Source organism: Rosa chinensis, chromosome 6, assembly GCF_002994745.2.
Source record: "Rosa chinensis cultivar Old Blush chromosome 6, RchiOBHm-V2, whole genome shotgun sequence".
In the NCBI taxonomy this organism is placed as follows: Eukaryota; Viridiplantae; Streptophyta; class Magnoliopsida; order Rosales; family Rosaceae; genus Rosa; species Rosa chinensis.
Genome location: NC_037093.1, coordinates 24301822 through 24318685, shown reverse-complemented (window position 1 = coordinate 24318685; position 16864 = coordinate 24301822). Strand labels below are relative to the sequence as shown.

The window sequence follows — 16864 nt, the reverse complement described above, 5'->3', positions numbered from 1 at the left end:
TCAGTATCGATGAATTGGGAGAACTGAATGTCGATGACATTTGGCGTAATTTGTTTAAAATTATAGTGCACTTTTTGTCATTGGGCTCCAGAGTGGTTGATGGCCCGTTACCGTTAACAGACCGCATGGGCTGCGTGATTTAAGTCTTTCGCGTGGTAAAAAGTCAGGTCCTATTGTAGTTATTGGTCACGGGAAGTATTGAGTCGAGGAATTAAGCCTGAAATACCACAAGTGCCCTCATGATTTTGCGTATAATGCAAAAATAGGCACAACCCTATAGAGAGAGGGGCATACAAAGCCTGCGTTTGATCGCAGCCCAACCCTATCGAGTATCGAGAAAACGCTTCTTCACTTCACAGGGAGCTTCCTCTCTGCTTTGTCTTGTTCAAAATTCAAAAGCTCTAATTTCTCACCTCTGATTTGTTTCTCTTTCGTTTTTCCTGTACCATAGTTATTGTCAATTTGAATTCGAATTGGGTTCTGGGTTTTGCCCTAACAGCCATGCACAACGCAGCAATTGCGGTATGAAATTCGCGATAAATTTTTGATTTTTGTCGAGAGGAGGAATGGCGGCGGAAGCGGAGAGAGAGGAGGTTGAAGCAGTGGAAGTGGTTGAAGCAGAGAGAGAGGAGGTCGGAGGTGTGGCAGAGGAGGTACAAGTGGACAGAGAGGAGGAGGAGGAGGTCAAATTGGAGGGAGAGGGAGTCGAATTGGAGAAAGCGGAGGTCGAATTAGAGAGAGAAGAGATCAGAGAGGAGGAAGAGAAGGCTGAAGAGCAGGGACGTGTGACGGACATGGTGGATGAGACCATTGAGACTGAGGGTAGGGCTGAGGCCGAGGCGGTGGAGGGGGGACATGTGTCGGATTTGAATTTGAAGGACACGGTTGATCAGACCTTGGAGACTAGTGATGGGGCGGATGTGGAGGACACGCTTGAGACTACTGATGCGGTGGAGGAGGGGAAGGGGAATGAAGCAGAGGTGCATGAGGTAAATGCGACCGACATGGGTGATGAGACTAATGGGACTGAAGCTGTGGAGGAGGGGAAGGAAGGTGTTGTGACTGACATGGTTGATGAGACTATTGAGAGTGAGGCCATGGAGGAGGAGGGAAACGGATGTGCAGCAGAGGGACATGAGGCTAATGTGACTGTGACAGAGAGTGATGAGATCATTGAGACTACTGAGGCTGTGGAGGAGGGAAAACTGTCTGAAGCAGAGGGAGATGAGGCAAATGTGAAGGACATGGTTCATGAGTCCATTGAGACTGAAGCAGCTGGGGAGGAGGGACAAAAGGCTGAAGTAGAGGGACAGGAGGCTGATGCAGCTATTGAGGCTGAGGAGGCTGTGGAGGTGGGACAAGAGGCGGAGGCAGAGGGAGATGAGAAGAATTTGAATGTGAAAGACATGGTTGATGGCGCCGTTGAGACTCAGGTGTCGAGGGAAGAGGAACAAGAGGCGGAAGTAGAGGAACATGAGGCTAATACAACCATTGAGGATGAGGAGGTGGGACAAGAGGCGGCAGCTGAGGGCGGTGAGCGGAATTTGAATGTGAAAGACATGGTTGATGATACCATTGAGACTCAGGTGTCTGGGGAGGTGGGACAAGAGGCGGAAGCAGAGGGAGGTGAGCAGAATTTGAATGTGAAAGACATGGTTGATGATACCATTCAGACTCAGGTGTCCGGGGAGGAGGAACAAGAGGCTGAAGTAGAAGGACATGAGTTGACTGCTACTGCGACCAACATGGTTGATGAGGCTGATGAGGCCGTTGTGACTACTGAGGCGGTTGAGGCAGATGTGAGTGACGATGTAATGGAGGAGACCACAGAGGCAGAGGAGACTGAGGCAGCAGAAGGAGCAGAAGAAATGGAGGCAGACGAGATGGAGGCAGCAGAGGAGGAAGAGGCGGAAGAAATGGAGATGGTAGAAGATACTAATACCTCTGGCGTTGGTGGAAAGAGGAAGCGCCGGAAAAATTCTAAGGCGGCGGCCTCTGAAAAGGTCCTCTCAAAGAAGAAGGAAGAGGATGTCTGCTTCATTTGCTTTGATGGGGTGAGCTCGTGCTTTGTGACCGGAGGTCAGTTTATCTCTACTGCATTGTTGTGCTTCCTTTTTCTGCTGTGATTGATTGAATGATACTGATTTTGTTGGTTGTTTTCAGGGGATGTCCCAAGGCATATCATCCTTCGTGTGTTAATCGTGACGAGGCATTCTTTCGGGCCAAGGGTCGATGGAATTGTGGTACGTTGCTGCCTTAATTATCTTACTGTTCACCAAATCCATTTTAAAACAATTTTTTTTGTTTGTTTACTTGTTCCCTGTCTTTCAGATGTCTAATTTTTGGAGATTCCATGTTAATAAATTGGCTTACTTTTTTCATGTTCATAAAGTAAGTTTTATTAGTTGCCAGCAAGGTCAAATAATCAAAATTACCGCCAATATATCAGCAAGAAAATTTTGGGTCCGTAGTTTAATGCTAGTTGCTTTGAAAACTTTCGTGTTTTTTAGTTTTATGTTCTTTAGAGACCAACACTGAAAAAGAAGAGAATGTTGTAAACTTCACCTAGAGTATCATGTCAAAGTTCACCTAGATTGTATGTGCCAAACTTCCACTAATATGTAAGCAAACTTCAGAAATCAAACTCGAAAAACATACATAATATGCAAAGTAAAAGGGTTAGAGATCAAATTTAGAGACACACACACTGAGATAGATATAGGGAGACCCTTGAAGCCAGTGTGAGAGTTTGACCAATTGTTTTGGGGATTGGATGTAGAGAAAGAGGTTCTTCTCGGGAATGAGCTTTGGAGATTTCAGGAAGAGAGAGTTGCTTTTGTACGCTATTATCATTAGAAACAAATATGGGCCACAAGCGATTGGTATGGAGATTTTAGGAAGAATGCTTACTGACACATCTAAATGACAGGTTTTAGGTTGACACTCTTTTGGGCAATTGAGGTATTATCGTTGAGTTTATATATATTGCACTGTCAACCTCTAACAGGGATTACCTCTTGATACTTTTTACCCGCCCGAATCGTGGTCCAAGATATTTTCAACGTTAAAAATTATTCTAGTTTGCCCAACGGTAACAATTAGAACTAGGCCTTCCCCCACCTCATTGGCTACCAGGTAAAGTAACACAACCAGTACCCAGCTTCTACCTCCTGCCAGAGATAACCATGTCCTAGGAAATATTAGTTACCTGTTATGATATGTGCAAGGATACAGCAATTATATTTTGGCATTCAGACTCTTGCTCGGTACCTGAAATCCTGTGTATGTCAATGGTGATTTCTCATCTCTTGTATGACCTAGTCTTTTTGCATTAGTAGTCGGTGTCTTTTGAAGAGTGAGGCTTCAGTTAGTGTGATTGGTATTTTGATTTCTTCATCCAAGTATACTTTTATCAGGTATTACTCGTTGATATGTATGGTTTGGTTACTTCAACTCCTTATCATCTAGAGAAATGCGTATTTCAAAATGGTTTTCATGTCTTTTAGTTGCTTGGAAGTAACTAATTTATCTATAAATAGGTTGGCACCTTTGTAGCAACTGTGAGAAGAATGCCCACTACATGTGTTATACATGCACCTTTTCCCTCTGCAAGGCGTGTACCAAAGATGCTGTTATCTTATGCATTAAAGGAAACAAAGGCTTTTGTGAGACATGCATGAAAACTGTTATGTTGATTGAAAAGAACGAACATGGAAACAAGGAGAAGGTATGTCTGCCTTTTTCCATCCATCTTCTGTTTGGATAATTCTCTTGTATTTAACTCTTGCTAACCTTGTTACTATATGGTGAACCATATGCATATATATTGTATATATTTTACATTGGAGGATTTTAGTATGTGGAAATAATGTGTGGTCAAATCAACTTATTACATCCTAGAAAGCAGGTAATAGAAAAGAAACAAGAAAGGTTACATCTGCAGGTGCATTTGTGGATCATTTAGAAGAAGAAAGAGATAAACCCTGACAGATACAACAATCTTTTGAAATTAGTTTTGTATGGCACCCGAGTAATTGCCTTTTTATTTCTTTCAAGTTAAAGATGCAACAATCTTTTGAATGCATCATCAGTTGGATTTCATATAATCTTAATTTTTAGTCCAAACTTAAGAACTCTTTCGTCTTTAAGAAAGTATTTTGCATTTTATGTTTCTGCTTCCTTTACTCTTTCTTTGCTTGGAGTCTGAAGTGTGATTTTTCAGGTCTGCTTCACATTACATGTTCATTCCTATTGTTCTGTGCTTGTGCAGGATGCAGTAGATTTTGATGATAAAAGCAGCTGGGAGTACCTCTTCAAGGATTATTGGACAGACTTAAAGGAGAGGTTATCTCTAACGCTTGATGATCTTTCACAGGCCAAGAATCCATGGAAAGGATCAGCTGGGCATGCTAATAAACATGGGTCACATGATGAACCTTATGATGCTAATATTGATGGAGGGTCTGATTCCGATAATTCTGAGAATTTGGATTCAACTAACTCTAAAAGAAGAAAGGGTAAAAAACGGTTGAAGACCCGTGCAAAGGGAAAAAACTCATCAAGTCCAGCAACTGGTTCCGGAGGCCGATATGCAGATGACAATACAGAATGGGCATCAAAAGAACTCTTGGAGTTTGTTATGCATATGAGAAATGGGGACAGTTCTGCTTTATCTCAGTTTGATGTTCAGGCTCTCCTGCTAGAATATATAAAAAGGAACAAACTTCGTGACCCTCGCCGGAAAAGTCAGATAATTTGTGATTTAAGGCTTCAAAGTTTATTTGGGAAACCACGTGTTGGGCATTTTGAAATGTTAAAGCTTCTTGAATCTCACTTTTTTATGAAAGAGGATTCTCAGGTTGATGATCATCAGGGAAGTGTCGTTGATACTGAAGGTAATCAGTTGGAGGCTGATGGGCATTCTGATACTCCGGCAAAAGCCAGTAAGGACAAGAAACGCAAACGTAAAAAGAATGAACCTCAATCTAATGTCGAGGATTTTGCAGCGATTGATATTCACAACATTAATTTAATTTACTTAAGACGTAATTTGGTGGAAGATCTACTTGAAGATACAGATAACTTTCAGGAAAAGGTTGCTGGTTCTTTTGTCAGAATTAGAATTTCTGGTAGTGGTCAAAAGCAAGATTTGTATAGGCTGGTCCAAGTTATAGGTAATTATTGATTTACTGTCTTTCATTGTAGTTTTGACCTGGCTAAAGTAGGCGTGAAATCTCTCCAACTTGTAAAGTTCATTTTTCATATTGATTTTCTGAACAGGTACATGCAAAGCTGCTGAGCCATATAAAGTTGGTAAAAGGATGACAGACATCTTACTAGAGATTTTAAACTTAAACAAGACAGAGATCGTTACAATTGATATCATCTCAAACCAAGAGTTTACTGAGGTGATTTAGCATATAACGTTTCCTTATAATTAGAAGAGTGAGAGAATTAGTTTTATCACAATCTTCATAACTAAATGTTTCACAAATGTCACCAATACAGACATGATTTGGATATCCTCTTGTTCTGAAGGGGATGAACTTTAGCAATATTGACAAAATGAGACCTGAAGCTTTATGAGCAACAGTTGTTATAGGAAGATATTTCTTCTGTTTCAATTTCGATGTTAGTCACTTGCTTATTTGTTTTATTGCTAGGATGAATGCAAACGACTGCGACAGAGCATAAAATGTGGACTTATCAACCGGCTAACTGTGGTAATTCTATGCTCTATTATTGTTGTTGTTGGGATATTTAAAAAAAAAAAAAAATTTTATTTTCCTGGTTTGAGAAGTTCTTGTCCTGAGAAAGTGGTGCTTGTAGGGTGATGTTCAAGAGAAAGCAGTGGTACTGCAACCGGTCAGAGTCAAAGATGTAAGTTCCTCGCACCTTTTCTGGAAAGAGTATTGCTTTTTACCTTTCTTCATTATTTGCATGTTGCACAAGTTGCATTTGAATTTGATTGTTACATCTTAAACTCATTGAGGTTAGAAATTGCTGGGGATTAATCGTTAGAATAATCTTTTAGGCTGGTGGGGTTTGAGGTAAGGAAACAATTGGTGAAAAGTGTGATTATGTAGAAAACAGAATGGAGAGATATTGCTGTTCAATGGCAGCTAACAGTATTCCAAGTGAACTGTGTGCAGAACAGAGAGAAAAATAAAATGAAGCCCACATATTTAATCTGATAAATCCGTATTTGTTATTGGAAGTCTGTAGCTTATCAAATTCCCGTACAGTTCAGCAAATTTGTAGACTCTTAAGAACTCTTTTATATTATCACTTGTCTTATTATTGGTAGCTAAGCTGCATATATGGGGCATCTTGATGCATTGATAATCAAAAATCTGATATTGCTCATCAATGAGGCCTTTTCCTCTGTCTAAATGTCTTTATGATCTCAAAGAAGACTTATGCTCCTCAATGAAGAGTGGTTTTATTTTCTACTTTTTTTTTAAATTTTTAATTTTTTGAAATTTGACATCAGTTATTCGATTGAGTTTCTGAGTTTGAGAAACTTTATGGATGGTACTGAAATGGCCTAAAGTTACTTTCTATGACTAAAGTTGTCTCTGCAAATGCAAGAGGCTGATTCAGTGTTTGATGTCCAAGTTGTGTTAGGAGGTGATAGGGTACATTAGCTAGATTGGTTTGCAAGAGGTATTAAATAAGATGAGTTTCTGGAATTTGGGAAACAGTTTGCAGGAAAATTTTAGCTGTAGATATCTTTAAGGTTGCTTTTATGAAATTATTCTATTCTATTTCATGATGATTGGCCTGTTAAGAAAACTATGTTATTGCTGCAAAGAATGAAGAGAAAATCTGAAGCTTGTTTCTGTCTTTCTGCATCAAATGGTAGTATCTCCAGTATATTCAAGCCTCACTCCCTTTTGGGTTTGTTTATTGATAGATGTATGGTGATAGGTTAAGGCCCCGTTTGGGATTGCTTCGCTTTTAAAAAAAATCAGCTTTTGTTCAAAATTTTAGATTTTATTGTGTTTGGTAAATAAATAAAAAGCAGCTTTAATTGAAAGTTATAGGCACTGGCAGCAGATTTTAGAAGCAGCCCAGAGGTTGCTTTTAGAAGCTGCTGTGGATCAAAACACACACTGCAGTTGTTTTATGTACTGACAGCACTTTTAAAAATATTATTTACCAAACACGAAACTGTTTTAATTCACAGCTGATCATTCTCACAATATAGCAACAACAGTTTTTTTTTTAAAAGTCACAGCAATCCCAAACTAGCCCTAAGTTTTAATGTTGGCAGGACTCACTTTTCACTCTAGAAACTTAAAATCTTAGTTATATGCTAAATAAAAGGTCTTGATAGCTAACTAGCCTACCTGATTTACTACAAAGTTTTATTTATTATTTTAGACAATATTCCTTCATGTCTGGTTCCACAACTTTGGAGATTGATTTGTAAAGAGGAAACCTGTTTGACATAGCTGCTATCCTCATCCCCAGTATCCAACATTTGTAATCTGTTTCTTGCCTTTTGTCAAGATAGGTTTGAGGTTTAGTTACAGGTTCTGGGTTGCAGTATTATCAGTCATTTTTATTTTGTTTCTGTTATCATACCACCCATGATGAAGCATATAATAAATTTGTGTCTTAAGGTTGTCTTAACTTATGCAATAACATAGCTAAGGCGTAACATGTCTACATCTAACTCTTCATCATGAGTATAGCCTAGAAAGACCCTTGCATTGTGTGAGGTATAGCTTTTTTGATGGAATGAAACAGAGATTGGCAGATTTATGATGGGAATATTTTAGATTTATGATGATACTAAGTGTGAGGATGTGAAGAATGTATTGGAAAAGGTTCTTTTGGCATCTTTGTAGGTGTACTTTTTCAGAGTTTAGGTAGTGTTTGGCATTTATAATGCTGCTGTCATGTGATGTTCTAGATAGGCACGAGTGTGCTGATTCTTGGTGGAGTAGCAGTGCTATTTTAGGTTGTGGCTCTTGTTGTTTCTAAATAAAGTTTGTTTCTCATAAAAAAGTACTTGCAATTGTAGATTTAACTTTTGCAAGAAGAGATCCCAGACGTAACATGTCTAGGGTGACATTAACATTTTATTATGAGGCAATTATGATGTAGACATACTAGCAAGAGCTATACTTTGTGAGAGGTACAACTTTTTGGTAGAATGAAGAGGGGATTGGTTTTGGGGAGATCTATGATGGCAGTATTTTGGGTTTTTGTGGATGGAAAGGAATAAAATGGTCTTTGATGATGCAAAGGGTGAAGGAGGTAGAGTTTTAATCAGAAGGGTTTATTTTAGCATCTCTATTGGCTTCTACCTCTGCAATATATAGGGAGCATTCAGCATCTATAATTTGCTGGACGGAAATGCTGCTGTGTTGTAGTTCTAGTTGGGTTTTAGTGTTGTATATGCTGTTTCTTAGTGTAGTCGTTTTCCAGTCCAAAAGGAAAAAGCATAGTTGATTCAAGGCTCTTGTGGATCTTTCACATTTTCACTGGTCTGTTGTATTTTTTTTTTTTTCCAGTTTCTAATAATTTTTTTTTGTTTCTCAAGCATCATCTTATCCTCTTGTTTTAGAGCCAACATAGATTCTGGCTAATGTTGACTGGACTTTTAATCTTATAGTTTAAATTCAATTGAGTTTTCTAGTGTTCTTTATCATGGATGCTATATTAGCTTTGTTTTTGTTTTTTGTTTTTTTTGTTTTTTGCATTATTAAGTTATTTATTTTATTCTGACAGTGGTTGGAAACGGAAACAGTGCGACTTCAACACCTTCGTGATCGAGCTAGTGAAAAAGGCCGTAGGAAAGAATATCCTTTTCTTTTTCAGTTTAATATATATTCTTGTGGGTGCAATGCTTGACTGTTTACTTGGAGGTTTATCCATTGCTTTCTTTCTTGAGGTCTGAGTTATCCATTGAATTTTATTATGATCCTGTGGTATAACTTGTAGTCTTTGAAGGCTGTGGCCTTGGAGTGAGTTGACCTAATTCGTATGTTAGTTATTTCCATGAAGAATAAAAAGAATAAGACAAAATGCAGGTGAATTTGTTCATTTATTTCTCTTATTGGAAGGTTCAGCTGCTTATTTTGTCTTCACCAATTTTTTTAAATTTATTTCTTTTAGTTTTACTTGTTTTAAATTTGTTTAGCATGCTAGAAAAGCTGACATATGTTCAACCAATGTGACTCATCTGCTATGATTTTAGACAATTTACGTCCTGTTGGCTTATTGGTAGTAGTGTTACCAATTCCATCTGATTTGGTGCCACATATTGGTGGACATAAAATTGGTGCCTTTCCATAAATAGGAGGATTAAACTGTGGCTGTTGGTATGTTCTGGTAAGCTCAAGGGGTTATGGTACCAACAGTCAGGTTTGCAGATGCATGACAGAACATCAGTTATAGACTAAAAGTTCCTTCTCTTAGCTACTTGGCCAAACACTATAAATATTGTTTTTGTTTGTTTGTTTAGTTTTAAATAACATATTTGTTTGGAGTATAATAATATAATTTTTTTTTTGTCATTTATGGGAAAGAAACACACTGAATTTCTTTTATAACTGTAGTTGTTGCTGTTTCTGTTATATCTGTTATCTGACAAGATGAGGGATAGCTGTGAAGTAATCCTTAACTTCCTTTCACGCTTAGAGAATGTGTAGAGAAGTTGCAGCTTTTGAAGACCCCTGAGGAACGCCAGCGTAGACTGGAGGAAACTCTAGAAATACATGCTGATCCAAATATGGATCCAAGTTATGAGTCTGAGGAAGATGAAGATGAAGGAGGTGATAAGAGAGAAGGTCCCTTTCAACATGTTATGAAATATTATCTTAAATTTGCTAGTGCAACTATCTTTTGTTGATTATTGAAAGATGACATAGCTTTCAATTCATGCAGAAAGTTACACTAGGCCAACAGGGTCTGGCTTTGGCAGGAAGGGGAGGGAGCCAATTTCTCCACGAAGAGGTGGATCTTCTTTGAATGATTCCTGGAGTGGGACTAGGAACTTTTCCAATATGAATCGTGACTTCGGCAGAAGCATGTCTGGTAAAGGAATCTTCAACAAAGCAGAGAATACAACTGGCGCTGGTGAGATAGTGAATGATGCATGGGGTCAAGGAAGAGAGACACCGCAAACAAACTACTGGGAGAACAAACAAAATATATCAAGTCTAGAAACAGGTAGTAGGAGTACACAGTCTGTGGTACCATCTGAAGCCTCTCCTGCTCGTGCACCAGAAAATAGAGCGGCACCTATTTCCACAGGAGTGGCACAATCTGTGGCCAATATCAATGAAACTGAAAAAATATGGCATTATCAGGATCCATCTGGGAAAGTCCAGGGACCGTTTTCCATGATACAGCTGCGTAAATGGAATAACACTGGCTATTTTCCTCCCAACTTGAGAGTGTGGAAAAACACCGATAAACAAGAAGATTCTATATTGGTAACTGATGCGTTGGTGGGAAAGTTCCAGAAAGATCCTTCAATTGCAAAGGCTCAAATGGTGCATGATTCACATCTGACGCCTGCAAGTTCTGGGAAAGCTCAAGGAGCTCAATTACAGCAGAGTTTAGAAAGCCAATCTGGAGGAGGCAGCTGGGGAGCTCATAATGAAATTATATCTTCCACAGGCAGGGGTACTCCATCATCAGTTGAGGTTCCCAAGTATACCTCAGATGGGTGGGGTACAACAAACTTTCCTTCGCCTACTCCATCTCAAACTCCCATTAGTGGGGCAAAGAGGCAAGCGTATGAGAATAATTGGCCACCCAGTCCAGGAGGCAATGGAGTGATGCAATCTCATGCGGTACTTACTCCAGAGACTGCCATGCGAGTTTCTGGAAATGATCCATCAACTTCTCTAACTGGTATGACTGCAGCACCCAATGCTCTTCAAATGCATGGTCAAGTAACAGTATCGGGACCGGTATTGGCCAATGCCTCGGTGAAACCATTACCTGATGTGCAAAACATTGTTTCAAATCTGCAAAATCTGGTTCAGTCGGTGACTAATCGTACCACTGCTAATGATACTCGAGCATGGGGTTCTGGTACAGTACCCGGAAGTGAATCTCAACCCTGGGGAGGTGCTCCATCCCAAAAGATAGAACCAAATAATGCTACGAATGTCCCTGCCCAACATCCGTCCCATGGTTACTGGCCTCCTACTAACAATGGTACCTCATCTATTAATACAGGAAATTCAGCTGGAAATTTCCCTGCACAAGGCTTCTCGGGTGTTCCAAACTCTGATGCTTGGAGACCTCCAGTTCCTAGTAATCAATCATACATTCAGCCTCCAGCACAACCTCAGGTACCTTGGGGCTCGAGTGTTTCTGATAACCAAAGTACTGTGCCAAGAATGGGACAGGAGAGTCAAAATTCTGGATGGGTGCCAGTGGCGGGTAATCCAAACGTGGCTTGGGGAGGACCAGTACCAGGAAATTCAAACATGAATTGGGCTGCTCCTAGTCAGAGTCCAGGATGGTCTGCATCTGGTCAAGTTCCAGTACGTGGAAATGCAGTTCCCAGTTGGGCTCCTCCGCCTGGTCAAGGACCGCCATCTGTAAGTGCTAATCCTGGTTGGGCTCCACCTGGTCAAGGGCCGGCACTTGGGAATGCAATTTCTGGTTGGTCTGCTCCCACTGCAAATCAAACTCAGAACGGAGATAGGTTCTCAAATCAAAGGGATCGCGGTTCTCATGGTGGAGATTCTGGTTTTGGTGGGGGAAAGCCTTGGAATAGGCAGCCGTCATTTGGTAGCGGAGGGGGAGGAGGTTCTTCGAGGCCTCCCTTCAAAGGGAGAGTGTGCAGGTACTTCGAGAGTGGGCACTGCAAAAAGGGATCATCTTGTGATTATCTCCACCCTGACCACTAAAAATTTTGGAACTCAATAGCAGCGGAGCAGTAATACTGTACAGTAATATCTCCCTTGGAAGAATTTTTTATTTTGTATAAGCCTCTTCAATCTATTATAATGGCAGCAGTTTAGTGTTTTGCTTAATTTTTTTCTTCTTTTAGCAAGTAGAATCCTTATTTATGATAGAAAGTGTAGTTTTGGTAGTTCAGTAGATGGTGGTTGGGGTCATCTTAATACTAACTAATTTCATCCGTGTCTTTTATGTTGATGGGCATTCTAAGATGGGGAGGGTGATCAAACCAATCTTTTGAAATGATAGTACCGCAATTTTATCTGTTGACTTGTTTTCTCCCAGCATTACTGACCAGTTATATATTTTGATATGTATGTAACTCTTTGATATAAGTTGTGCCTTATAAGAGAGTGTAGAATTGTAGATCTCATGTGCTGTGCCTTGCTGATTGTTGAATGAAACAGCAGGAAATCTTAGACAGTTTCCATTGCGATTGGGAGCGTCGATTACTCGATTTTAGGCAGTTGTTCGACTTCTTTTAATCTTTTTTTATATATCTGAACTGAAGAGGTCATGGATACAAATATCACTGGCATCAAGAATGTGTGTTTGGGCGGGGGTTGGCGCGGGGCGGCGATGAGAAAGAAAAAGAAATCTAAGGTCAACAAGTCGCCGAGATGGAGAGAAGAAGATGACAGAAATATGTATCCTCACGTTTTAGCAATGCATGCGCGCTCTCGTATGTCTGTAGCCATCATAAGAGTATGAGGGTTCATCATCCGCAGTTCAACCATATTTTAATTGCTTTGATTCCTAGGAGTAACTCCAATTGATCTGTCAATCGTCAAGTGCACGCTCTATCAGCAATAAAAATGACAGGCAATCTCTTCAATAGATTAGTTATCATCACGGTGGATGACATATGAGAAGTGTGTGTCAAATTCGATATTTAAAAAGAAATTTGTGTTTTATCTTTTCAACTAGGCGCCAACATACTGTTAGAAGACTTAATAACTAAGAGCATCTCCAACAGTAGAAATTATATTTTAGTTAAATTTAGCTAAAAATGTGAAATATAGCTATTGATTTAACAATGTTGCTCCAGCAGTAGTAGTTATTTGTAAATAATATACTAAATTTTATCGAATCGTAAACTGACATGTAGACAAAAGAAAAGAGAGAAATATAACTTCTGCTTTAGCTATGCAAGATTCTCTAGTTAAATATAGCTAGCCATTTTAGCTAAAGCTAAATTTAACTTGGGTATAGCTAGTCTGTCGGAGTTGATTTTTGCTTTAAAAATAGTTATATATAGCTAAAAATTGAATTTAGCTAGGGAGATGCTGTAAGTAAAGAAATTATGTTTAACTACTCTTAGATTTTGATATAATAATAGAAAATAAAACAATTCAAACATAAAATAATTGATTCCATCGTTAGACCAAGATTCAAAAATGATTGAGCATAAGTTCATATCAATATAACTCCAACCACTCTTAGATCTTGATTGAGCATAAGTTCATTTATGTTTTATTGTTATTTTTATTTACTTGTAGATTTATGCTAGCAATAATCCCCTATCACTTTGTGGTAGGGTGACGTGGGCTTGGACCCAGCATGCACCTTAAGTGTGCCTTGTCTGGCCTAGAGAGATGGCGAGTTGTTTAAGTCAAATGGATGCAACCTCCAAGGGGCAGGATGAAATTCAGTGTCGCCGGATATATCTCTATGCGGTAACATATTAGGAAAGCTGTGATATTTGTAATGATGCTTCTTCGTTATAAAGTAATCTTTCCGTTATGTCACCGCTTTGTTAAAGCAAATAGAGTAGTCATTTGTGCACTCTTTGCTAATTGGTGGTTGTCAGTGTCAGGGCCCACCCCGGAATTTACCCCCTAACTCCAAGATGGACCTGCGGGGCCCACTTTTAGAGAAAATTCGACAGAACTTCCCCTAAAAGTGGACAACCCAAAACCTGTGAAATACACTCCTAAGTTCAACTCAATTTCAATTCCTGAAGCCACCCTGCTTCCTGGAAAAAAAATCCGCAAAATTAAGTGAAAATACCGTATTACACAAACATAACCACTTATACGAATTACAACCCAGCAAGTCAAATCTTTCTACAACCACCAAAATATACAACTCCATCACACTCATAATTATACAAATGTTTAAATCCATCCTCCCAAGGTCATCAGAGCAATCTATAAGAAAGAAATGAAACATGATACATGAAGTAGGTTAATAGATAACTTACTGAGGATCGATGGCAATACTGGTGCTAGGCCTCAACTCCTAAGCCGGACAGCAACGTTGCGATCTGGGCAATTGAAACCAAAGGGCCCAGGGGAAAGTACATAAAAACGTTAGCGTGAGTGGACAAAACAAATAAACACAACGGAAAAAGAGTTTATACTTTCCCACATTTAATTCATTAAAAGCCGATGCATGCAATGTGAGTAAAAACAATTATCTTTAGAAACAAACATTTCGTAAACCATACCAGCCCCGCTGGTATAAGTGAAAACTGGACTAGCCCCGCTAGTCAAAGATAAATAAAGAGTATGGGGAAAGCGTTTTCACCATACGAATAAAAAGGGAGCCTCCCAGGCTCGGGTCGGAGTGTCCCACACTCTTGAGCATCCCATGCTCTGCTCTACTCACCCACAAACACATACATAGTAAGTGGGGAGGAGTACTAATAGGCTAGCTAGCAATATAATAAAGCGACCCAGGTATGGTGGGTTAAAATCACGAAAAAGAATCGAAAACAAAAGGGCATCCCCGATACTTCACAAGGAGAAAGTAGGAGCTAATGGTGTGACCCCGCACACCCAAAAATATTCTCAATCCATAAGTAAATTAAGCGGAAATAATAAATAGACGTAATTCTCTTGAAGGAAACCCCATTTCCGAAATTCTCTTTTAAGCTCAAGAATTGATATTCAAATCTAATAAATTTTCGAAAATTACCAAGGCATAATAACTCAACCAAAATTTTCAGCATAAATTATGAGTCTCAAATCAAACATAATAATTCTCGATTCAAAAGTCCAAGTCAATTATATCAAGTAATCAAGACCAAAATAAAATGCTCGATAATTTAATGATTAATAACACAATCCTTGCTTAAGAAATTAATTGCATGCATTATTTAAAAATCAAACGTCCACTCACAATGTACGGCTAAGCCTGCCGTCGATCCGAACCCTCCTCACGTCCTGTACAATATAACGTTCGTAAACCCATAATTACTGGATGGAAAATTAATTTACGACAAGTAAAAAAAACGAACCCCAACATTAACTTTATATGCCCAAAACCTCCAAATCTTCTCCACTAACGTCATTCCCTTGATTTAAGGCTCTAGGGCAGAATCAAGGAAATCCGATGAATGGATTTCTTGTACTTAAATTAACTGATTCCACCCTTGGAACAATATACCAAAATCCATACTCACACGTCTCCAATTCTTCCCAAAGGCGTAAATATAGCAACTACAATGTACGAGTAAATAACTAGCTAAACAACAGAAGTTAAACACCTGCTCTACACCATCTCACGCGCCACCACAGTGGCGGCAAGTGGCGCCCACGCGCCGGCAACAACCCCCCCACAACCGGCAACCAAAATTCATGTACAACAACAACTCGACACACTGATCATTTTTCTCAACTACAACACAACCTAATTTTACCTTGAAACAGTCGAAACCGACCGGTGAAGAAAACCCAGAAATTTCAAGAACCCTAGAAATTGCGATTGTCAATCCGGCCTCCACACAGAAAATTGGAATGAAAGACCTTAGGGGAAATGATCTTTGTCAAAAACCCAACCTTCGACGCCGGTTTGGTGGCCGGAAATGGTCGGAATCGCCGAAAATCGACGAAAACTCCAAACTGCAGCTATGAAGAACCTTGCTTCGATCCAAGATTTCTCGGCCAAATCGTCTCAATCAAAGGCCACTAGGGTAAAGAGAGGAGGGTGGCGCTCCTGTGGTGGCCGGACGGCGAGGAATCGAGGGGGGAGGTGAAGTGACCGAAAGGGAAAGAGAGAGTTCGGGGGAGGAGAGAGAAAAGGGTGGGTTTCCGGTTTTGGAAACCTACCACAGTAAATTCCTCATTTATACCCAATTGTTACCATGAACAGTAACTTTCGTATTCTACGCATAACTTTCACATACGAACTCCAATTTTTACATACTACATATACACGCGCTCAGTTTAAAGTCCTCTACAACTTTCATGAAGGAAATTTTCTCATAAACTGACCCGAACAAAAGTCAACCTTTTAGGGCCACTAAAGTATCGGTTAAATTGATGATAGTGGACCCTTACCGACTAAATGGTGAGTAAATCGATAAATCTAGGTTCGGGACATAACAGTCAGAATACATAGACTTAGTGGAGACTCTCGATATTATTTCAGGATGTTATCTTTATGCTTATGCTTATTGTAATCAGGGGTTTTGGCTCTACGTCCCCCCTTTGTATTCTGCAATTTCATTAATCAAAACTTGAGGACAGCCGCACCAGCCCCTTTCAAAATAAAAAAATAAAAAATCTTGATCTAGCAATAGAAAATGAAACAATTCAAACTTAAGATAATTGGTTCCATCGATGGACCAAGATTCAAAGATGATTGAGTATAATTTCATAACAATGAAGCCCCAACACAAAAAGATATCCACAAATATTGTAGAGCCCAACTAGTTGTAGATGATTTTTTTTGTTTTTGAATAGTTGTAGATGATTTATTTGATGATACTCATAAGTGTAAACAGTAAAGCAACTTATTATTCACTGTACTATAAAGTAGCTGTCAGCCCACAGAACATGAATGAATTTCTCAAAAAAATGAGGACGTAAATCCATTTTCATGACGGAAAAATATACTTACTGGTAAAAATTAATAAAAATGGGACTGACAAGAAAAAGCCCCTAAAAAATAATAGGACGGTTCTTAATTTCCAACCGTCGGA

General features: G+C 39.4%; 1 protein-coding gene across 1 annotated transcript; it reads left to right on the top strand.

The window, feature by feature from the left end:
* The first annotated feature begins 267 nt into the window (after window positions 1-267).
* Window positions 268-12135, top strand: LOC112170548 (zinc finger CCCH domain-containing protein 19-like). The gene is given in 11 exon segments (XM_024307878.2): window positions 268-2049; window positions 2052-2079; window positions 2164-2243; window positions 3540-3727; window positions 4271-5174; window positions 5281-5408; window positions 5664-5723; window positions 5830-5880; window positions 8743-8813; window positions 9649-9803; window positions 9901-12135. Coding segments are annotated over 11 exon segments (5133 nt in total). The 5' UTR covers window positions 268-566; the 3' UTR covers window positions 11886-12135.
* The last annotated feature ends 4729 nt before the right edge of the window (window positions 12136-16864 follow it).